General features: G+C 32.5%; 1 protein-coding gene across 1 annotated transcript; it reads left to right on the plus strand.

Moving 5' to 3' along the window:
• The first annotated feature begins 15,263 nt into the window (after window positions 1-15,263).
• Window positions 15,264-15,977, plus strand: LOC114296011 (uncharacterized). Its single transcript, XM_028240294.2, has one exon. The coding sequence runs from the start codon at window positions 15,264-15,266 to the stop codon at window positions 15,975-15,977; it is 714 nt and encodes a 237-aa protein (XP_028096095.2).
• Window positions 15,978-25,894: the final 9,917 nt, after the last annotated feature.

Raw genomic sequence — 25,894 nt, forward strand, 5'->3', positions numbered from 1 at the left:
CCTGCTGGGGCGTTCTACCGTATTGACTTTTGCCGCAGTCTTTTTATCTGGTATCGCTGTTGTGCCAGATTTTGTTTTAGCACGGGCACCGCCCTCCTCCACCTGAATATGCTGGTGCACTCGCTCCATCAAGGCCTCCATTGTGAGGGATGGCGCCATAGTTATTGAATCCCTCAACTTGTTTCCGACTGGTAGCCCCCTTTTGTACTGCGCGATGGCAAGATTGGTGGGGTAATCTCCTATCTGGTTGAAGGTCTCCCAGTAACGACTGTTGTAGGATCTCAGCGTCTCCTTGTCGCCCATGTCAATGGAGAGTAGCTAATCGATCTCCACTGATGTTTTGGTGTTCATTATGAACCTAGTCGAGAACGCCTCGGCCAATTGCGCCCAGGAGGCGATGCTGCCTTCTAATAGCCTTTCGAACCAAGTTAAGCCTAGGTCGCCAAGGGTGGATGGGAATAGAATGCACATCAAAGCCTCGTTCCACAGGTATACTGCCATAACTTGGCGAAAGTGGCTTAGCTGCATGTAGGGATCTGTCTTCCCTTCGTAAGTCGTAAACTTAGGTTGAAGGAAATCGGAAGGTAACGGCGCGTTCTCAATTGCCGGAACGAACGGTGAGCTATGTAACCTTGCTAATGCTTTGTCCGTTGGTTCGTAAGCAAGGCGGAGTATTGGCATTCCTACCTCGACGCTTCCGTGCGTCCGAGGAGCCAACCGCTGAAGGGCTGAAACTCTGCGCGGGTCGCGTGCCCTGTCATCCTCCTTTCACCGTGCCCTTTCTTCAAGCACAGTTCGCAAATCAAACAATCTGGGCAACTCTGTCTGCCAGGATGACGTCTAGTGCGTACGAGAGGGCCGATAGGTGCTTCCTTCAGTATATGACCTCTCAGTTCTCGTTCTCTTAGACCTGGAGTAACGAGTCCTGGACGTCCTTGTTTGAGTATCGCCTGTTCTAAGGCTCCTTTTCTCTGCTTGTGATGGCGTGGTGTGTCTACTACAACTTTCCGAGTGGCGATAGGGCGTACTGCCTTTGCGTCCCTCTCCTGTCGCCACCCCTTTTCCTTTTATCTGGCGCTTCATCAACTCTATGTCTGCCGCCATCCTTCGTATCAACCCATCCTGTTCCTTCACGCAATCCTCCAGAACCTGAGGGTCAATCCTCCGCCTCTGCCTTTCGGGGCTTTGAGAGTGACGGGGACTATTACCCCGCATTTCCCTTGCATCCCTCTGGGGGTTCTGTCGCTGGGGCTCTAAATTCGCCATGGGAGGGATAGAAGGCAAACCTTCGCGCCTCCCTCCCCCCTCTGGGGTTTGTCCGTCGATAGCGGACTGCGGTAAGTCTTCATTGTGCGCCATTGATCTCAACTAGAGAGGAAAGCTTGATCAAGAGGTTTTGTTCTTTGTAGAATTTCTACAGACGGCGCCAATTGTACGAGCACGAAATAATTCTGCTTGTATGATCCTGTTGATCAAGCTTGCGCTCCTCGAAATGTCGTCGCTTTGCCACCTAAGTGCACAAACGTGAGCTAACCAGCGGGTGTGTGCCGCAAACCCCTCCGATGCCTAAGTCAGCACAATAGGCAATAGACACAAAAGCTCTGTGAATTCAGGAATCAAAGTTGTGTTACCTCTCCATATGTGATGTTATGAGCTTTTATAGGTTCTGTGTGACACAATCCTAGTAGGACACCTATTCCTCCATGTAGAGTCCTCCTAGGAATTACACTCCTGAAAGATAATGATTATCCTTCAACACCCCCCTCACTGCTTAAACCAAGTGAGATGGTTATACCTCAGTAGTATGACAATGTAACCGAACTAACAATACCTCTGTCATACCCAAACCGGCACCTTCACATGCAACACATAGCTCAACCCTCGTTCACTGATACCTCGGTTGAGTCCATTGAGACTGACCTAACTACAGCAAGTTCTGACCGCGCTAACCAGAGCAAAGTCCTCCCAAAGAAGCCATAATATCTCGGTTCCAAACACCGCGGTCGAGCTAACTATACCTCCGACCAGTGTAACCGAGCTAACTATAAGGCCCTTTTTGACCGAGCTAACTTTACAAAGCCCTTTTACTCAGCCCTTTTTACTTTGGCCCACTGAACGGCCCATTACTGCACCTTGGCCTAGCTTGGCCCTAATGCATATAAAAACTCCCTCTCAGTTAGTGATGGAATTGTTAACTTATTTTTATAAAAAATCTAAAAAAAATAATTTCTATATTTAAAAAATATCTAAAACAAATATATATATATATATATATATATTCAAATAACAGGTTGCAATTGCAACCACACAAAAAAAAAAAAACACTGTTCCGATCAACCAGCCGGATGTCCAGGAGGATGTTCGTGCAAACGACCGGGTAGACCAATCCGCTCTTTTCAAAACTTAAAATTCAAAAATTTCTTTCAAAACACTTTTTAAATCTCTTTTCAAAACTCATAATCAAACAAAATTTCTCTTTTCAAAACTCAACTCATAACTCCACACTCAAATTACAACTCCAAAAAGAGAATCACAATTCCAAAACTAAACCAAACGCAACCTTCAATTTTTCAATCCAAATTTCTTAATTTTCTCATTTAAAAAAAAATGCTTAATACTTATTTCCCAAACTCCCGCTCAACCTTCATTTTTTGAGCTTTTTCAATTTAAAAAAATTTATCATTATAACATATAAGAGTTTTAAAAATCAAATTGTTTGATCTCTAAAAGTGAAAATTTTATTACAAATGATATTTAGAGACCAATTTTTATCGTCGTGAGGATTATAGGGTCATCCCAAAAAAGTATATAAAAAAAAAAACAAAAACAAAAACAAACAAAACAAAACAAAAACCCTTTTAGCAACAAAATTTTGAAAATACCACTAATAAATACACTTTTAGAGACAAAATAATTTGGTCTAAAAAATATTTATTTTTTAAAAAAAAAATTTAATCCCAAAAAAATAATAATTCACTATTAATATCTAATTTTTATTATTAAAAATATAATAATAATATTTTTCAGAACAAAAATATTTAACTTTTAAATTTTGATCTTTAAAATTTTAATTTTATTTTTTTGTAATGTGCCTGCCGCAGCCACTTTTCATTGATTTTTTTTGTCGTGACCTCCACAGCCGCCTCTCTTTGTCCCTTGCTCCTTTGTCCCATTCTCGTTCATGAACATTAATCACTCTTCAATTGGAGAGGTTATTTGGTGGTTTAGGAGTTTCACTTCACATAATTAAACACTTGATATTTACCAAGTTATCCCTTATTAATTTAATAAAAAATATTAAGGGCTTGTTTGGTATATGTTAAAATAGCATATGTTATTATAGCACATTATCATATTTGGATCACAATCATCTTATTTTGATCACATCACTTCTCTACCATATCATTTCAAATCTAATTCATATTTTACGTTTTTTTTTTCATAAAAAATCAAAAAGTATACTAATCTAACACTTCACAATATTTCAATCAGTCATATTGAGTTAGGCACCATGTGGTAATACACTAAGATTATGTTTGTTTGGGCGGACATGTATTTGGGATTGGACTAATAGTTCAATAAAATTATTAATCCGATGTTTAGGAACAAAATTGAAGTATGGACTAACAATCTATCTGGATATGATATCTCACATATGATAGACTATTCAATTCTACATAAGGGGTGAGATATAAATTGGGGTACTAAGTCAAAATCTAGACTAACTTATCAAATGACCATAATATAGGTATTATGGTCAATATATTGAATGTCTCATGTCCTGTCATGTCTTATTCATTCAAATTCCCTTAAACAAATATCGGATTGGATAATATTTTGTTAATCCCTCCTTATAATTCTAACTCAATCCAAATATAAGATATAATACACAATCCAAAAGAATCATAATTCTAAAATTATTAATCATGAGAATATTAATCCAATCTAATCCAATCCCCCTAAACAAACATTGCCCAAGACTGCTACATAATTTTTCCTTCCATTGATTCTCATTGCTCTTATTTTCATGTATGCAGTGAGCCATCTTCAATTGACTATAATCATCACTTTCCTTTCCATCTATTTGGGGGGTAATAATTGTGATGCAGACGCTCACATATACATTATCCTTATAATTTTTATTTTTATTTTAATCACTCATAATATGAGGTTCATAAATATATGAGTAGACCCTACACACATAAAAAATAAAGATCAAATTAGGGGTTTTAGGACCCTTAAAAAAGGGGTCCCAAACATTTTTGTTTGGAAAACCAGCAAAAAGTAAGCTTTCAATTTTAACTTATTTGGGTCATATTAATTCTCACATTTTTTACACATAAAAAAAAAAGCTAAAAAAAAAAAAACCAAAAAAATAGTTTTTAACCAACTCCTTAAATCACTCCTGTATTTTTTTTTTTTTTTTTTTAATGTGTGTCGAAGATTTATACTCTATTTTGATCAAACGGTGAGGGAAAAAAAATTATAATTTTATTTTTTTATATTCCATTTTAATATGACGGTGAGAAATTTTTTTTGTGATTATGCGTTTTTAATTTATTGTGTTTTTTGAAAAAAAAAATTGATTGTATTTTTTAACTATTATATTTGGATGGATGACAATATAAAGCATGTGAGAGACAGATATCAGTGTGATATATATATATATATATATATATATATATATATAAATATATATTTTAAAAAAAATTTAAATGACATTTAATATGAACAATTATTCTACAATACTGATTGTAAAATTTGTGATTGTCTCTTTTAATTGATTGTGATTTTTTACACTCCATTTTGATCAGACAATGAGAAGAAAAAAAAATTGTGATTGTGTTTTTTAACTGATTGTGTTTTTTGAAAAAAGAAAATAACTGACTGTGTTTTTTAACTACTATGTTTGGATGGATGACAAAGTAAAGCATATGAGAGATGTATACGAGTATGATATACATATATATACACATATTTTAAATGATATTCTTAATATAAACGGTCATTTTACAATGTTGATTATGTTTTTTTACATTCTGTTTTGATCGGACAGTAAGAAAAAAAATTTATTGTGTGTTTTTAATTGATTATTTTTTTACACTCCGTTTTGATTAGATGGTGAGAAAAAAAAATTGTGATTATGTTTTTTAATTGAATGTGTGTTCTGGAAAAAGAAAATAACTGATTGTTTTTTTTTAATTATAATGTATGGATGGATGACAAAGTGAAACATGTGACAGACAAATATGAGATTTATTTTTTTTTCTTTTTGTACTTTAAATGACATTTTTAATATTATAAATATTAAAATTGTGATTGTGTTTTTTGACTAATTATTTTTTACATTCCGTTTTGATCAGACGGTGAGTAAAAAACTTTGTGATTATGTTTTTCAACTGATTCTGCTTTTTGAAAAGAGAGAATAACTTATTGTATTTTTTAACTATCATGTTTGGATGGATAACAAAGTAAGACATGTGAGAGACAAATATAAGCGTGATTTTGTTTTTTGTTTTTTGTTTTTTTTTTTTTGTATTTTAAGTGATATTCTTAATATTATAAATATTTTACAATCAATGAAAATAAATTATTGTGTTTTCTAAATATACTTATGACAGAGTAAAGAATTTGAATAAATATCATTTTTTTTCTTTTATGTCACTTAAGTTTGTTTCTTTTTTCACTTTACACTTTAATTATTGCACTGATAATATTTTATTTGATAATTTTTTTAATTCTTTTTTCTTATCCCATGCTATGCTAGCACTTCTAATATAGAAAAATGACCTATTGAAATATAATTTTAAATGTATAGAATTAAGTGAAATACAAGAATAATATATAAACTTATTAAGCCATATAAATCCTCTAAATAGAATTTATAAATAAATCTCTCTTAAAAGAATTAAATATTGAGTTTTTTTATTTAGTTTTAATTTTTTCAAATTTAAATTTTATCCTCGTATCAATCCCACCAACTAGTGTGGGTTTATTTGAAAAAAAGTATTGCATCCCTAATCACTCTCATCATCACCGTCAAAAGCATCATCCTTTATATCATTTTTTTTTCCGCACGTAATGATTTCTTTCACCTTCTCATATTCTAATTGCAATGCTATTGCTTTAAAAATCGTGTAAAACTAATATTTGAAAAAATAAATTACAATAAGGTTTCTAAAATTTCGATGAAATATAATAAATTTTATAAAATAAATTATACTGTTTGGTTTTAGTTTTCAGAATTTATTTTTAAAAAAATTGTACTTTTTCATTTTTAATATTTTTTTTGTTTTCACTGAATTTTTAAAAATATTTTAAGCAATTTTTTTTGTAATTTTTAGATACACCTAACATAAATACAATTAAATAAATATAATATTTGTGAAAACAATCTTTAAAAAATTTACTGAATATAAAAAATACAAAAATATACTAAAATTATACATTTTTCGTATTTTTGTGTATTTATTAATTTTTTTAAATATTTTACTATTTAGATACATATAAGTAAGGTGCATCTAAAAAAGTAAAAAAAAAAATGCTTAAAATTTTAAAAGTATTCACTAAAAATAAAATACACGAAAAACAAAAAATTCAATTTCTAAAAAACTGAATTCAGAAAACTGAAACTAAATAAACTGAATATAATTATATTGAACTTTCTTAAAATTTTAATTCATATAACATTAAATTATCTCTTCATTAATTGTTCGTTAGTCATATATTTTTCTATGTTAATTATCTTTATATATGCACACTATCTATATTAGTTCTGCCACATTTAGCTTTACTAAACCCTATTTAAAAATGCAACCTATTATTTAAATTTATTTAGATAAATTATACTAACTTACATTAAGCTTTATAAATATATATATATATATATATATATATTAAACTTCACAAGTATAAATACACTCTGATTTCTCAAAATTTTAATTCAATATTCTATCTTTTTCAGTAGTAATTCTTTAATCATATGGATAAAAAATTAATATTATCATCTATTTCATACTTAAATATATATTTTAGTATTAATTTTTCTTGTCTCTTTATGTCTTTTGTATTAGTTAATTTCATTTTAAACTTACTAAAAAAAATTAGTGTAATTATGTCAAATTTATGAAAATTACAATTAATTTATCAATTTATTTTATGTGACCCTTCACTCAAAATTTGAAAATAAACAAATATATTACTATATATTATAGTATATGAGCAAATATATTGGGTCTTGAAGGCTTAAAGGCTCAATGTAATTTTCTCAAATTATTGAATTTATAAATTATAAAAATACACGTGTCATGCAAGTATTGGATTTCATAATATGATAATATCTCTTAGACATTTAATTAATAGAAACTAAATTAAAGTAAGTTTTAAAATGAAACAATATGCCATTATTGTTTATATAGCGATCCCGGGTTTACCCTTGTTGTACAGTGATCCGGACATGTGTCCGTGGATGTTGGTAGTTGATTTATATCTGGTTTACATCCTTCTTATTTCGTATTCGAGTTATAGGATGTGTTGGGCAGGTTTGTTGCAGGTTGGTTGAGTTTAGAAACCAAAACTAGTTGCCCAGATTTTGACCTGTCAGCTCGAGCGGGGGTTTGGGCGCTCGAGCGGGAGTTTCACCAATCCAGTATTTCCTGTGCAGTGTTGGACGCTCGAGCGTGGGATTGGCCGCTCGAGCGGGGTTGTATGAGTGACGCTCGAGCGGAGACCTGGTTCTGTAAAAGTTCTGGGAGTGTGTATCCGCCGCTCGAGCGAGATTTTTGACGCTCGAGCGGGAGTCTGTGAGTGACGCTCGAGCGGGGTATTTGACGCTCGAGCGGGGCGACTGGGTTTAAGTTCCGAGTTTTGACTTTTCAAATCACTTTTTCACTTTCTCTTCTCTCTCCTACTTTTCCAAAAACACCATTGTTGAGCCTCTCACTCTAGAACTCTACCTTTCTCTCTAGGTTTTGATCTAGTAGGAGTGATTTGCTCATCTTTGGCCTTTACAAAAAAGTTGTTGATCGTCGAGGGCTACTTTTTAATCTGAAAATTTCGAGATTTGGAGCACGTGGGGTTTTGTCATCTTCTCCCTTGGAGCTCTGAATTTGAGGTAGGGATATCCGACTCCTCTCTATGGATTTTGTCTTTGAATTTTAGTATTTTGAGATGTTGGGGTTGGTTTGGTAATTTTGTGAGGGTGTGGGGCTTTTGTGTTATTTTTACAAAAGTTGGGATTTTGTTTATAATAAACCTAGATGTATGTTTGACATAGAGAAATGGAAACAAATGTTGAATCATTGATGAGAATGGGACCAAAGGGTTGAAATGTTAATTATGAAAAATGACCTAATTACATTGTTTGATTAATTGGGACAATTAATTGTGAGAAATGAGGAAATGAAATGGGATTGTTGAGATTGGGAATGTATGGGTTTAAAGGGTGTAGTTGGACCGTTTATCGCTCACCAAATTGAAAGGTTGATTAAATATCCATTGTTGCATTTATTTTCTGTATAGAAATAACTGCTTTGGGCTATCGGTGGAGGATAGTCGTGATTGTTGTAGACAATGCATGATGATTAGGCAAACTGTAACTAATCACTGGAATGTGTTATTGAGGTTGACGATTGAAAGAATACATTAAATTTATGTATTGTGTGATGATGTGTATAATTGTTGTTTATATGCATTGTGTTGTGTTGGAGGAGATAGGGGATGTATTCCACGGTTTAGGGGAAGATAGGGGATGGACCTCTAAACCGGATGTGTTGGGAGGAGATAGGGGATGGATTCCATAGATAGAGCTTATATGCTTATCTATTAATGTGTTGACAGAGCTCATATGCTTGTCATTGGAAGTGTGATAGTGCTCATATGCATATCTGTGGAAGTGATGATATAGCTTGTATGCTTATCTGTTGTTGTGTGATATAGCTAGTATGCTTATCTATTATGAAATGGGAAGTGTTTGATATGAGTTACTGTCTCATATGAGTTGTTTGGCCAGGTTCTGAGCCATGGTTATAAATTGAGAATTTGAAAGAAATTGGAAAATGAATGGTAATATGGACTTGTATGTCATGAAACCGTAAAGTGTGATAAGGGAAAGTATCTGTGTTGGCAATCTATCAATTGCTAATCTTTTAGTCATTGTTCATATTTGGTTTAGTGTATTTCTACTGGGCTGTGGCTCACCCTATATGGGAATATCATTTTCAGGTACAGGTAGCATGCCACCTCCAAGGACGTAACTTGGGAGGCTAGAGGCGAATACCCTTTTGTCATCTTATTTTTGATGTATTACATGTATATTCAAGTCGAGGGCTTAATGTGTAAATGAGTTAGTACTCTTTTGTTGTAACCAAGTGTTAACTTGGAAAGCTGTAAGCCCTTAGGGCATTTGCTTTTATTGTTAACATGTAATACTTTTTGTAATGAAACTCTGATAAATGGGAGAATGTGGAACTTTTACATATTAATGCATGTCTTATTGATGGAATTAATGTTATTATTTTGGGGGCGTTACAACTAATGAGCCATTTACACACAAGTCCTAAGTTATGGATTTATATTATATTAAGTCCTAATTAAGATTTTTTAGACCTTTATGTCCTATTAAATTTGTAATAGTCGAAATTGCCCTTCAAATAATAATTGTTCATCATTTATAATTATCTATAAAGGAACATGATGATTTGATATTTATTTTGATTTTCAAAATTTTAAAAATCAACTTTCAAATTGAAAAAACTTGAAAACAAAAATTTGTGCAAAAAAAAAAAAAAAAAAAAATTGAAATTTTTTTAAAAACTCAATTATTTTTTTGTGCAAAATTGAAAATTTTGTGTCTATAAAGAATCATGATGATAGAATATTGATATGCAAAATTGAGAAAAAAAAATTAAATATGAAAAAATTGATAATTTTTCTCAGTTTTAAAATTAGAAAAAACTGGTAATATTCTCAGTTTTATTGGATAGTTGAATCAAACAAATAAGTAAAAGGGCAAAAACATTAATCTCTCATGCTCTTTTATTTTTTATTTTTTATTTTTTTTATCAGTTAGTGAAATAATTATTTGGAACATTACAATGCAAAATTGATAATGTTCTCAATTTTAAAAATTAGAAAAAACTGATAATATTCTCAATTTTACTAAATAGAACTTATAGGTTAAAAAAATCTTAGATAAGACCTAAACTACCATAACATTTATAAATAGGGCTTTTAAATAATTAATTCTTTATTAATTAATAAGGAAATGTTTTCAAATTTTATTACAATATAATCTTTTTAAAAATGCTTACACAAAAAACAAATTTAGTTTTTAATTTCTAAATCCTTCTAAAAATGTATATAAAAATTTAATTTCTTTCTATTTTTCTTATAAGAATGTTGTATAATTAAAACTCAATTTGATATTTTTCTATTTTTGTAAGGAAGTTTGAAAGCATTTCCTTATTAATTAATAAACAATAATGGCATATTCTTTCATTTTAAAACTTACTTTAAATTAGTTTCTATTAATTATGACATCTTTTTTTCTAAATTACCTTACCATTTCAGAATTTAACAAAATATGTCTAAAATATAATATAGTATTTATTTTTCAAATACCACTATTATACTCATAGCCTTACATTTCTTTAAAAAAATATATATATATATATATATATATGTTGAAGACAAAAAAAAAAAAAAGAAAAAAAAAAGAAGAAGTCAAAAACAGTTGGCTTTTTTACTTTTTTGAAGTGAATTTTTATTTTTTTTTTCTACTTTTAAATTCTTCTACACAAGATGAACCAGCAAAATAAAAAAAAAATTATTAAAAAAATCTACTAAAGACAAAAGAGTAAAAAGAATGTGACTTTTTTAATTAGATATCAAACAAGGTCTGTTTTGGGAAGTTGATATTTTAGAAGGAAAAAAAATTAAAAAATCACTAAAAAAAAAGTCATTTTCTTTCTCTTTTTTTTTTATATATTTTTTCATAAAAAGTTTAAAAAATTACTAAAAAGACTATTTCTCAAAAGTTTATTTTAAATTTTCATTAAAATTTGCATCTTAAAATATTATTTAAAAAATAAAATTATGGTAATGAGACTATCATTTCTACAATGGTATAATAAATTTTATCAAAACTTACATTTTTTAATTTTAGAAGAAAAAATAATAATTAAGAATATTGACCACTCATTAGGAACGTTTGGTTCTAAGTGTGTAAAAATGGTCCGTCAATTTGAAACCCACCTGAGGATCGACCGAACCTAGGCTAACCAGGCTTGAGGCTTGGCCTAATCTGACCCCCTAGGCTAGGGTTTGGGCCATGCTTTTTCTGCCTCGGCCTGATTGGCCCAGCCTGCCCAACGTCATTTTAAAACTATTTTGATAATAAATAAATGAACTAGCAGGCCCTACTCAGGCTCGACCGAAGACCAACCGTAGGCCCGAATTTCCCTAGGACTTAGGCTTTGGGCCGAGATTTTGTTCAAGTGGGCAGACCCAATTTTTTGCTAGAGTCAGCGAGGCTCGAGGGTGGGTCGGGCCGGACCAAAATTATACCCATATTTGGTTTTAAGAAGTAATTATAACTTATTTTATTTTATAAATTATGCCAGACTGTTTGATTCAACTTTTACTTATAGCTTATTTTGGTTGAGAGGCGCACTCGTATGCCTTTCGAGGCTTCTCCCTTGTAAATATTCTCGGGTAAGAAAGCAGAACTTCACCTCTTTCTGTTGCTGAACACAAACCTACTTTAGATCCACTAGAACATGTAGATCTACTAGACTACAAACAGAGAAGTTGGTAGCAACAGAATTGCCTCTAAACCACTAGAGACAGTCACCTACAATAATCAGTCTACCTACACTACATTGTAGAGAGACGTTCGACTCCACGTGTCCACCGAACAGTTCCGAAGTAGCAAGACGAGTGAATAAAGGTACTGTAAGTGGTAGTGAATACTCGTTCCATGGAGACAAACCCCTCCGACGGAAACGTTCCGTCACTATAGACTAAACTCGCTGTGAACCTTTTCGATTATTAGTAGTGGCTCGTGAAGTAGCCCTCTTTCTTTACAAAAAAGTGGATACATGCCCCTTTACTTTCTATTATATTAGTAAAGCCTAAACGCTGTTTACTAAAATATAATAGAAGGTAAGGCAATCAAGGGTTGGTGTGGCTAAGTAAAGCTACGGCTCCTTGGTGGGAATGAAAAAGCAGTACCCCTATCACAACAAGGCAAGTTCAGTTGACGGACCACTTTTTGCCAGGAGAGGAATTGTTTTTTTAGTAAAAAAAGCTTATGCACGTAGCTCGCTGGAAGCTAAGAGTCTTATAGCCCAAAAACGGGAATAGCGGTTTTAGTAGTTCCTTAATACTTTATTACTAATCTATTTATAGTCAAGCAAGCCTTTCACCTGGCTAACACACAAAAAAGCACCAGCCAGGCCTCTCTCTTTGTTTCGATGAAAGCCTCAGCGCTCGCGTTCTACGGGGAACTTTTTTGACTATTTACCTTCAAAGCCAGAAGCAAAAGGCGAAAAGTCCAAAACTAGTAAAGGGTGCTTGTGTTGTGGTTTTGAGTTCCTTGGCTTGTGTTCTAATAGTAACCACAGGAAGAAAGCGGGGAGCATTCTCTATCAAATAATGATGGAGGGGGTTCATGGTCCCTAGTCTCGTTTTTGCTGAGCCTGATTCTCTATGGTATGGATGTCTTTGATTGAATGGAGACAGATATATAGAAAGTGTGCAGTGATGGATCTTTCTAGGTAGCCAGTCTTTACTTAACTCGGCCCAAGCAACGCCCAAAGACTCCCATGTCTTTACTTATAGCTTATTTGGTAGAAATAACCATAAATAAGTGAAAGAAGCTGATTTTTTAAAAGTTAGAAAACAGATACTTTTAGTTTCTGCTTTTTGATTACTAGATTTTAGTTTTAAAAAAGCTAATAGATATGACCAAAAAAAAAAACACTCAACATAACTGATTACCAATTTTATTTGGATTAGATTTGAATGAGTTATAGATTTTTATACTTATCCTGTTATTGTCACTAATCACAAAATTTTTAATCATATATATTTTTTTCATTTAAATGGATAGATATACAAAAGTACTTTAGTACAATATTCTAATCTATTATAATTAAAAAAAAAATTAAAGGGACATAAATCAAGTTTTCTAACCAATTTTTTATTTTCATTTTTAAAATTTCTCTGTATGTACAGGCTCAATGTGAGGGTCATATATTATTAACAAAAAAAAAAAAATCATAGTACTTGAATTGTGACAATTCTTCCTCAATCTCTTACATGAATTTAATTTGAGTTGGCAATTCTTCCTCAATCTCTTACATGAATTTAATTTGAGTTAGTAAATTTTTTCGTTACTACTGATCAAATTTAAAATAACCTTAAGGCCATAAAATTTAAAAACTTAAATTACTAAAGACTTTAAAATTTCATGAAATTAAATTACTTAGTTGGGTCAACCTAAATTGCACCTTGGGCTAGATCATAAGGTAAAGTAGGCGGACTCTAAATTTTATGATCTAAAAAGTAATGCAATATTAATAAATATCTTTATAATATATTTCAAAAAAAAATTAAAAAAAAATTATAATCTAAAAATTCATAAAATATTAATATATATCATTATTATATATGTTTAGTCATGCACAACACAGATCAAATGCTAATATATATATATATTATAGATTCATAATTTTTTTTTTCTATTGTTAATGACGAGGCACTTATAATTTTTGGATAATGGTAGACATACCGCTTTGTTTGGTTTTGTTTTCAAACTAGTTTTCTGCTTTGTGGTTTGATTATGATGTTTGGATAGAGTTGTGAAATTAATTTTTCATAATTCTGCAGAAAACTCTGTTTTGACAAAGCGCGTTTTTCAAATTTTTTTTTTCAAAATTTGGCCTAACTGGTTGTCTGGCCGGTTGACTGGAACCGTGAATTTTTTATTTATTTATTTATTTATTTTTTGCAATTGATATGTTAATTTTTATATATTCGAAATTTTTTTTTTGAATTTTTAAAAAAATTTTATATGCTTTAAAATAATTTTGAGTTGTATGTTTGGTTATGAGTGGTAAGTTTTTGTATCAAATATCAAATGTCACTTCAAATATTCTCCACTTAATCCAAAACTCTTTTCAAAACTATTTTCAAAACTCTCACCAAACAAATTTTTGACACTCAAATCATAATTTCAAACCTCACAAACTCAAAATACAACTCATATTCTTAAATCATAATTACAAAACTCTACCAAACGCAATCTAATTTTTTACCTAATAAATGATCAAATGTCTCACGTGGATGTGTGGTCCACAATTTTGCAGACCCTACACTCGTGTGAGATATTTAATCATTTATTTGGTAAAAAATTTAAAACTTATAGCATTTTTCATAATTTGTTTATATCATATTTAATCTATCATTTTATGTGGCAAAATTATTATCACCAAGTATTAGCGTGTTTGATTTCAGTTTTTTAAATTTAGTTTTCTAAAATCTAAATTTTTTTTTTTTTTGTGTTTTTTTTTTATTTTTAGTGAATATTTTTAATTTTTTTTTTACTTTTTTAGCTGTACCTTACTTAGATGTATCTAAAAAGTAAAATATTTATAAATTTTATTAAAAAAATTAATAAATACAAAAAATATATTATATTTTTATATTTTTGTTTTTGTATTTTTGATATTTAGTAAATTTTTTAAAGATTTTTTTTTTTATAAAAATTATACTTTTTAAGTGTATTTATATAGGTGTATCTAAAAATTAAAAAAATTATTTAAAATATTAAAAAACTCAATAAAAATAAAAAATATATAAAAAACAAGAAAATAAAATTTTCTTGTAAAGTGTGTTTAAAAAACTGAAAACAAATATGATGTATACAACTTTTAAAAAAAAAAAAAAACCTTAGATAAAATCTATCACATCACATTACATGAAATGTCAAATAAGTATAATATAAAAATTAATAAATATATTATTGGTCTAGTAGTGCAGTACAAGGAACATTCATGAAAAACAAAATCGAATTAAGAAAGAAGATTCAAAATGGGAAACTAACGTGTGGAAGCTTTTTAGTAATTTGAGTACAATATAAAGGGCAATTTCGTAAACCAACATTAAAAAATACATACTATATAAACTCCAAATTGCCCTGAATGCTAATCATCATCCCCAACCCCAGCTTTAAACCCAGAGTCCTCCTTTAGCCGCCATTAATGGACCCAGAAGAAGTTCTGAACCTCTTTGATTCATACTGGTTCAATCTTGAAATCTTCAAGAAACCCCCACAAATTTCAAATTCTGAAACAAACCCAAATCACCAAAATCAAGAAAACAATCCAGAACCCAAAATTTCAAGCCTCCCAACAATCCATGTGAGGTCCAAAAGTGACCAATTGATGAGCACCACTGGAAGCTTCAGTTCTGATTCTCTCTCTCCAGACTCTGTCCTCTCCTCAACACCTCATCTCCAGACCATCCTCTCAGGATTTGAAGCTACAAAAGAAGAAGAGCCAGCAATAAAGCAAAAGCAACCCAAGAAAATCAGAAGCATGAGGAGAAGAACAAACAAGGGTATGACAAAAAGCTTGTCAAGCCTTGAGTTTGAGGAGCTAAAAGGGTTTATGGATCTGGGTTTTGTGTTCTCAGAAGAAGATGTGAACTCAAGTTTGGTTGAGATTATTCCTGGGTTACAAAGATTGGCCAAGAAAGATGACGGTGAAGAACAAGTGAAAGAGATTAGTAGTAGTAGTGCTTTTGATGAATCTTCAATTCCAAGGCCTTACCTTTCTGAAGCATGGGAGGTTTGGGAGAGAGAGAGGAGAGAGAATCCATTGATGAATTGGAGAGTTCCTGCTTTAGGTAATGAAATTGACATTAAAGATAGCCTCAAATGGTGGGCTCACACTGTTGCATCCACAGTTAGATGATGATGGTCTCTCTGGCTTATTGCTATTTTTGTGTTCCTCATGTTTATATTCCTCATGTTTATATTCCTCATGTTTATGTTTTTTATTTTTTTCAAATTTTGTGAAATATTTTTTGAGCAGAACTTTGTGGTTTTGGGTTTTAGTTTTTGTTGATTCTTTTGATTTTTGAATTTTGTATTAGTTGTAATGTAATTGTCTATAAAAAAAAGTAGATAGATTTTTTGCTTGCTTTCTGATGGGTTTTGGTATTGTGTTAATTTTTCTTGGAAACATCTGAGTATGATAATTCCAATGAAAATGGATTGAACTTGGAAGTTTGACCTTGGAAGTTTTGACCAATTCATTCATATACCATTCCATAATATGCTTTGGTAGATTCTTCATGTGACGCACGGACATATAATGGGTTAGGGAGTAATTGTTTATTATTATTATTATTATTATTATAATTGTAATGCATAACCATATAATGGATAGTTCAAGAAAAATGTTTTTTCTACACGATTTGTTTTTATAAATTTTTTGAATGATGTAATAAGGAAAAAAACAAATTAATTAGTCATGTAGTTTGTGAGAAAAGATTTTGTGGATAGGGATGTGCGCGGTGCGGGCGCGGTGCGGGTCGGTGCGGTTTGAGAGAAAAATAGAAACCGTATGGCGGGTGGTGGATTGATAAAAGTGTTACTAGAATTTGTCATTTTCCTTATCGAAAACCGGTGGTTCGGTTGGCAAATAATGGCGGATTTGCCTTGGCGGTTCGGGCGGATTGGCGGTTTATAAAAAATATAATTCAAATTACAAAACTTAAATCAAAGAGTAAAAAAAAGACGAGAGATATCGTAATGTTAAGCATCTTGTGAAGCTTTCTTCTGATGCAGCAAGTGTAGCAACAACATGATAATATCAACGACTATACCATCAGTTCATTACAAGCATCTGTGGAAGCTACAATGATCAAATACAATACATAAAATTTCACTCGAGCAGTAATGTAATACTATATTCTAAGGTATAGAACAACAAGCAAACTTAAGTAAAAAAGAATTTTTAGAATCTTATAAAATATGATTTAATAGCGGTGCGGGTCGGTGCGGTTTGGAAGAAAAATAGAAACCGACGGATTGATAAAAGTGTCACTAGAATTTGTCATTTTTCTTACCAAAAATCGACGGTTCGATTGACAAATAATAACGAATTTGCTTTGGCGGTGCGGTGTGGTTCGGTGCGATTTTAGCGGTTTCGGCGGTATTATGCACACCCCTAGATATAACTATTGAAAGTTTAAATATAATAAGAACGGTGGTGTTATATGTTTCAATTAGTATATATATTAATGTATTAATTAGTATTATAATATTATTATTGGTCATATTTATTATACAAGTTATAAATACGTAAAATCATACAAATGATATGTTTGGGAAGTGAATTTTTCTGTAAGTTTTTTTAGTTGTAGGATATTATTGGATAAAAAAAATTTAGTGCTTGGGAAGATAGTGGGGGTGTTTTTGTGGTTGGATGTGATGTTAGTGAGAGAAAAAGTGAAATGATTATGGGGTTGGATGTGATATTTTATTTGAATGTGTTTTTTTTTGGTTTTGCAAAAAGTTTGTCTTTTAGTGAAAAAAATCAAAAAAAAAAAATCCCAAACCTTTGTTCCCAAACACCACCATCTATTAGTGCATTAGTGTACATTAATTGGTATAAATAACATTATTCTAAAAAAAATTATTACAGTAAAATTATAATTTATTTGGTAATGTTTAGATTTATTTTATACAAAATTTAAATTTTTAAATAAAATTTTATTTAGTGACTATTTTTATTTATAAAATGAAAATAATTTAGAAGATTTTGTAAATTCTTGTAAAGAAAAAATATATATATTTTTTCATTCGTTTTAAAAATAAGTTTAGGAAAACTGTAAAGAAAAACCCTATGGTTTGATCTTTTTAACAAATTAAACATTTAGTTTTTTATTTTATCAATTTAAACTTTAAATTTTTGATTCATTTTCAATTTAAATTATTTGTCTATTTTTGTTAAATAAAATAAAAAATAATATTTTAGTCATTAAATTCAATAAAAATGATATTTTAGATATTTTATATATATACTTAAATCTCGTTTGACATGCAACACTTTTAGTATAAAAGCTAAAATATTGCTAAAAAAATCAAAATACTTATAACCTATACTAAAAAATCAAAAATTCTATTTTCTCTCTACTTTTTGTACATCTTTTCATACAAAACTAAAAAGTCAGTCTAAATATAATAATATTTTTTATCTCATATTTTAGTTAAAAAATCAAAAGATTACTAAAATAATTTGTTCCCAAATGGGACCCTATATTGAGTTTAATAGCTAAAATACTTTTTTTTTATGTCAATAATACTTAACAAAAATAGACAAATAATTTAAATTTTTTAAAATTTAAATTTTATTTTGTTACAAATTTCAAACTCTAAAATTTTCTTTTGTAAATTGTCCCAACAAATTTTCATTCATTTCTCGCTCTTATAACCTCTTTGACCACCCACATACGACAGCCTCTTCTGATATCCTCTTTGACCACCCACATGAGACAACCTCCTATAACCACAGCCTGTGTCAACATGAATGCAATAAAGGATTCAATAAAAAGTTATTTAAAGTTTGTAGTAAAATTTTTATTCTGTGAAATCACTTTTTTGATTTTTGATTTTTTTTTTTTTCTTGTTTTGTATGAACATAACCTTGAATTAAACATAAGGGATATGGGATAAAAAATTGATGACGAGATGAGGAAAATTGATGACGTTTTTTAAGTGCGCTATGCTAACAATTAGTTATTGGTTTATTTTATTTTATTTTATTTCAAAATTTAAAAATTCATAACTTTCATGCTACATGTCCTGTTTTTATAATCCATTTGTCAGAATACATAAATCAAGATTTATGTTTGAAATGAAATTATATGGAAAGAAAAAGTGAGAATTTTTTAAAATCTATCAGTTTGTACATTGTAATAATTTTCCTTGTTTTTCGATTAAATTTTCAAATCTCACAAGTTTTTGTTTCTTTGAATGTGAAATTTCACATATTTAAACTCTTTTCGTTAAATTTTTGAGTTTAACATTTTTTAGAATAATAATGTTGTGCTATTGTTGAAAAGATGAAATTTCACAATGGCACTTAATATTGTGAAATTTCACAATTCTTGATGTTGAATTTCAATTTATTTACAGATTGAATTGATTTTTATTTACTTTTTTACAGATTGAATTGAATTTAAATTTATTTACAGATTGAATTGATTTTCATATTTCTCAATTTTGTATGGACATTGTAGTATTATGATAGTGTGAACTGAAATTGAGATATGTTTTGGTTTAACTCTGAAATTGTCAAGTTCCACAATATTAGTTGAAATTGTCAAATTACACAATTGTAACCATTGGATTTTAAAAATATACATTTTATGAAGTCTCAATAATAATGCAATTTTTTTAAATTGTGAAATTCCTTACATTAAATTGATTTTTTTTTTTTCAATCTTAGTAGTACAATTAACAATTCTGCTAAATCTCCCAATATATCCTTCGAATGATGTGGCTAAGAAGGTTTAAAATTATATATCAATTGCAAAATGGAATGCATAAAAAACACACACAACACAGAAAAATAAATCCATCAGTCACAAACTAGTTCTGCAAACACATGCATGCTAAGCGTTTCTCACTCTTAGGCGTCTCTCCATCTCTATTGTCTCTTCTCTCTCTCTCTCTCTCAAGTACGGTTTGATTTTTGTTTTTAGTGGTTGAAATCTGTATATTTTTCTAGAATAATGCTTGGGACCCCCTTTTGGGGTCATCCCCTCACCCCCTTTGTCACGTGACAGGTGGTGATTGGAGGAGTAGGAAAAAAAAGAAAAAAAAAAAAATGTAACCAATGAGAGAGAGAGGGGGTCAAAGGGGGTGGGGGGAAAAGGGAGATGTATCATTGTTGATTTTTCTATTAGGGTTTAAGACAAGCACAAAATTTGGGGCTTTTCAATTTATAAATTAGGGCTTTTCAAACTTTGGTCTTGGGATTGTAAATTGTTGTTTTATGGTCAGTTTCTTGTGTTTGAAATAGTTCAATGTGCTGAAATGTACAGTGGCCCAGGGCTAGACCCCACCCGTGTTATTCTTTTCTATTGAGTTCATAATTGTTTGGCGTTGTATTATACTTCTTTGCAGCCCTTTTGCTGTAGAGAACCTTGGTTTTGAGCTTTGAATTTAGGCCGCCTGCCTGCCTTGTAAGAGTGGTCACGCTCGCACTCGTGAAGCTTGAGGGTCGCGCCTTCAAGGGGCCGCGACCAGGTTGCGACCAAAACACACCTTTAGGTCCCTTGCCTAGGAAAGTTGCGCGGCTTGTGAAGGGCCACGATGGTGGCCTCTGAACTGTGTAATCGTTCTCGCAGTATTGGTGATTGCACCCGCAATGGTCCAAATTATAAATATCACCAAAAGCTACTTTTTCATTTCTATCTTCTCTCTCTCACACCAGTTCCGCCATTTTTGAACCCCATAAGTTGCAAAACCTTGGGTTTCATCTATTTTCATCCATTTCCTACCTTTAGTACTTAAGGCAAAAAAGTAGAGCAAGTTGAGGGCTATATTTTAATCTAAAAATTTCAAGTTTTTGTTGTTACGGGTTTTTGTGCTTGATCTCTTTTCTCTCCTTGCTTTGAGGTGGGTGTAGACACTCTATTTTGACCGGTTCTAAGATTTGGATGTTTTCTTTTAATTACTTGATGGTCATGCAAAACAGTCAACCACGACCAATATTTTGGCCGACCGGCCAGCCAAGGTTTTTTGGCCGGCTAGCCAATAAATTGGCTGGCAAACTAATTGAGCCAAAAGCAGGGTAGTTTTGAAAGAATTCTTGTTGAATGCGTGTGGATCATGCCATTTTAGATATTTTCTTGTTATATTCATGTATTAATTACACACCCACTCCCTCCATTATCCTCCTTTGGCCTCTATTGTCAAAATGAGGATTGTCTTCTCAAAAGGTGGCAACATTTTCAATCATCCTTGTCACCTATGGTCCCTTGTCACCCACCTTGTCTCCTACCTCCTTGATTGAGCTTCCATTCATTATCTATATATAGAGATAGAGAAGATCAGATGGGGAGAAGAGAATGAAATTGAATTAAGAGTTAAAGAGAGAAAGAGAAAAGTCTTGAACATTTAGCTACTAGCTTAGAGATACGGTGATATTCCATCTTTCAATATATCAAACGAAGCCCATAAATTCTGTCATAGTCATATTCTTGAGCTTTCATCAAAAGAGAGTGAGTGTAGTTGAAATTGAGAGAAAAACAGAGAGTTGGAACAACTCCCCCCCCCTCCCCACAATGTTAAATAGCCTAAAAACACCATTCTACCTAGAATTTTGAAATTTCGAACTAAGAATTGAGAACACACTTCCTAAACTTGAGGGTGATCAAAAAGAAGTTTGGAAATCAAATCCTTCCATGGAAAGTAAATTTTGTGCACTTTTTATTTTCTTTTACTTTCTTGCATTTTCCTTCTTCTATTGCTTTTCTTACTTTGATTATAAACCTGTTGTAAGTTAACTAGAAGTGGTTAGTTGAGCCACTTGCATATTTTCTGTTTGTTTTTCTAGTGTTTGAGCAAAACAGAGATTTCAGCCTAGCCTGATTGGCTGGCCGGCCAATTAATTGGCTTGCCAACCATCTTTTTGGCTGGCCAACCACTTTCTCCTGGACAGAACCCAACAGTCTCTTAGCGATGAGTAGAACAGTCTCTGATGGTCTTCGAGGCCTTCTTACAGCTTTTGTTTTTGCTAATTTATTTTAGTTTTAGAGAGTGCTTATGAGGATTTAATTTTTTTGTAATATTTTTCCTCTTCCTCCTTATTCAGATTTGTAATATTTCTAAGTGATGTAATAATTCCCCACTCCCGCTTCTTTCTATCCCGTTCTTTTATTTGTTTTCCATATTTTGTAAATATGCGTGTTATTCCTTTTGTCATCATATCCATGCTTTGTATTCAAGTTTTATGCCTTAAGATCCGACTAAATTTGCATTTGTGGGTTTAATAATTTATTTTGTGATTTTGTGTGCTATCTCATGTTTTGAGATGATTCACATGTCATATATTAGAAGCTGGATCTGTAGTTTCATTTCATGAGTGAATTGCATTATATCTTGTATATAGGATCATGTATATTACTAATTTTTTTTTTGTGCCTATTTGTAGGACGTCAGTAAATATGTAAGTTTTTTGTGCTTTGGCATCCTGCTTGTGTGTGATTTTCTTACTATGTTTAGCATCCTACCATATGGCTATGTGCTTATTTGATATAACTCTATGCATGCCAGTGGGTGAAGGTTGTGTTATTTAATTTGGAATAAAATTGATTTTCATGATTGCACAATTGAAAACATTTTCAAAATAATGAAATCAAATTATTCCAAAATGAACGACACCGTCTATATTTATTTGCTTCGCATAGTAAATTTTAGGATTTACTAGATAATTAGAATATGAACACATAAAGCTAATGAAAATCATATCATGTCTTAGTAGAGGCTAATCTTTTGATTGGGTGAGCGGGGATGCTTAATTAATGATATTCCCCTTTCATACCTAAGGTTCTGAGCGAAACATCCTTGGTTACGACGAACAATGGCCTTGGCACGAGTCACGGGTTTTCTAATTTTTTCAAAATATTAGGTGGTGACTTTGACATTTGATAACATAGTCTATTTGTGGCAAATATTTTTGCAATAATAATGGATTTTCTATAAAAGTTTCCAAATCTGGACTCTCATCTATGTTTTACATTGCACTTGTGAGATTAGATCAAAGAATCAAGGGTCCGAACTATTAACGCGCACAGGTATCCCCCGGGCATGTCACAGTTTCTAGTGACTCTACTAGGAATATTTTGAAACCTTGACTCGAACTCCGTCATATGACTTTTATTTTTAATTATATGTTCATTGCATTTCATGCATTGGTGCGCCTAAGTCCCATGGTTGTCACCTGTTATCCTGGACGGCTATTTGGCTTCGGATGAATAAAAGGACATGGGCTCTAATATGGTGGGAGCACAAGCCTCCAAATCAGGATCACCACGTATCGCGTGATCCACTAGATTGAGTAGGTATATTAGTATCTTGCTGAGGTACCCCTTTTGACCAAATACTGACCTAGTACATGTAGCAAGCTCTAGCAACTTCCAAAATTAGGACAGGATGCTACCCCATTCAGGATGTATGATGTCACTTGTTTGAATAGTGAAACCCTAGATCATTACAAAGCTAGGACATGATAACCCTACCCTCCATAGGGGTGTTTATCCTCTTTCCTGCTATATGCAATGTATAAGATCTGGGGTTTTCAAATTCTAAGTAGTGGTTTAGGTTTTTCAGTTTGTGGGGTTGAATTTGGTTTTTAGCATGTTGTATAATGATCCAGTTGAACAGAAATGCTGCCAAAATTCTGATTGGGAGTTTCGTTTTATTTTTGCTAGGTAGTTGTAGAACGGTCTAATATCCCCCAAGTTTTATGTATTTGTAGACACCCCATTTTTGACCGTTCTTAAGACTTGGGCGCTACTGATTGGATCATTCGATGGTGCAGGCTATGCTATGCAAAGGTTCGATTTCTTTGGCAAAGAGAGAGTCAAATCCAAACCTCACACCCCATTTTTGGACCAAAAATATTTTAGACCTTAAAACCCTCTCTTTCCAAATATTTTTTTTCGAAACAAAGTTCCTACAATGTTCTGACGCTTGCATTTTGTTAAATGTTGCGCTTTTCGATAAACCGAGCAAGGGCAAAGTGGAAATGAATGAAAGAGAGGTGAGCTCATTGAAAAAATATTTAAAACATCTTGTTTAGAGGTTTGGAGTTGAAGAAAAGAAGAGGAGAAGGAAGAAACCAAGTTGGAGAAGAAGATGGGCATGAACCGTTAAAAGAGAGTTGAGCAGCCTTCACCAAATCAGGTCTATCCTTTTTTACACTTGGAATTAAGTTGTAAGGCCACCACCATTGGAAAGAGGACTTCCGGGGCTTCATTTTTCACTCAAGAATCTCCTAAAACCGAGGTTAGATGATGGAGATATGGCTGGTTGAAGTTAGGCATCAATCCGGTTGGACCGAAACTGATCAATCTTCACTAAAAGAGGTATATCTCTTAGCACACATGGAATTTTGATGTGAGGCTGCCACCATTGGAAAGCTTACTTATGGGGCTTCAATTTAGATACAAGAATGACCTGAAAAGGAGTCTAGATGAAGGCGTTATGCCTGTTTGAAGTCGGGCCTGGAAGCAGATTTTTAGTGGCTGGCCGGCCACCACAAGTGGACGACCGGCAAGACAAGTGGCCGACCAGACACTTGAAGTAGCCGACCGGCCACTAGTGTCCCAAACTCAGATATTTTGCAGATCTTTTCCCTCCAGCTGCTCTACACAACCTCCCTCTGTTCCAATTTAGATATTTCGACTAAGGCTTTCGTTTTTGCTATATATAGAGGCTATATCACATATATTGAGAGGTTAGCAAGTTTGGGAGCCTCTCTCTCTAAAATCCCTCTCTCTCTACAAAATTTTCAGAGCAAAATCTCCGCCTCTCTCTCTTGCCCTTTTGTGCATAGAAGTAGAGAAACACTTTTAGTTTTCCTAGACATCCTTCATCCAAGTTGCATATCTTTGGGCTGAGGTCCCTTGGAGCCTAATTTGAGCTGTTGAAAGGTTGTTTAAGCCCAAGAAAGTGGTTGTTCTTGTGCTGTGCTTCAAGAGGTAAAAGTCTAACCTTGTAAGCTTATTTTGCACACTTGTTTTGCCACCTTTGCAAACTGTTTTGAGCCTAGTTTTCAACTACGAAAAGTTCTGATTTTTGGTTCTAAACATGTTGGTTTAAAGCCATTTTGTGCTAAGGGGTTGTATCCCCCTTCTTGTTGCCTATTTGTATGTACCTTTGCATCATCTCTTAGCATGTAAAAGTCAAACTTTTTGGGCCTTTAAACCACTGAAATTTAGAGTTATTTCAGTGGTAAAAAGTTTGTTTTGAGGTCCAAAATAGAAGGGGGTGGCCTCCCCTCCTTGTCTCTTTATGCCATGCGTTGTTAGCATTACAAAGTAGCATGTTTTTGCGGCTTGTGTTAGCTTAATTCAAGCATGTTTTAGGCTTTATTTAAACATGTTTAAACTCTGTTTTTGGCTGGTTGAGTCACTTGTTGCTTACATCTTGCACTTGTAGTGTAATTTTGCTTATTAGCCTAGCATGCTTAATGAGTTAGCCCATTATTCTTGCATGTGTTAGCTTGACTCTAGCACATTTTAGCTACTCTTTTGACATGCTTTAAATTTGTTTTGGGTCGGTGTAAACACCCCATTTTTGACCGTCCTCAAGACTTGGACGTCACCGTTAGAACACTCGGTGATCATCCTTGTTTGTGTTCGTCTTGAGTTGCCGGAGGTCTCGGCTACGCGTCTTGCCTCAGGATCTCTCAACTCGACTATTTTGTGTCTAGTTTTGCACCAAACACTTGTGTTTTTGCTTTGGAGGGCAGGGAATGGCTTGTTGGCCATCCCCACATCTCACCAGCCATGGCTTGAGGCTACCGGCCATTTGTTTGTTGCCATCGGCCAAATATTTGGCCAACCGGCACTCTTTGTGGTCGACCGGCCATCCCTTTTGGTCAAATACCATTTTTGGCTGGCCGACCACTGTACATCTGCTTTTGCAGATATTTTTATGCCAGCTGTGCTAGCTGGCATATACTTTGTTCCCCTCCATACATGTGTATGGAGGGATTTCACTCTTGCTTAGCTTGTTTTGGAAACTTTGCAAGAGTGAATCTCTATAAGAGGGAGCCTCTTCTCCCTCCATTAGGGTTAGAACATTTTT

The sequence above is a fragment of the Camellia sinensis genome, chromosome 9, assembly GCF_055761805.1.
Source record: "Camellia sinensis isolate YWXY chromosome 9, ASM5576180v1, whole genome shotgun sequence".
NCBI lineage: Eukaryota > Viridiplantae > Streptophyta > Magnoliopsida > Ericales > Theaceae > Camellia > Camellia sinensis.

Bases quoted from the DNA above. Each gene is read 5' to 3' on its own strand.
- LOC114296011 (XM_028240294.2), top strand. From the start codon at position 15,264: ATGGACCCAGAAGAAGTTCTGAACCTCTTTGATTCATACTGGTTCAAT.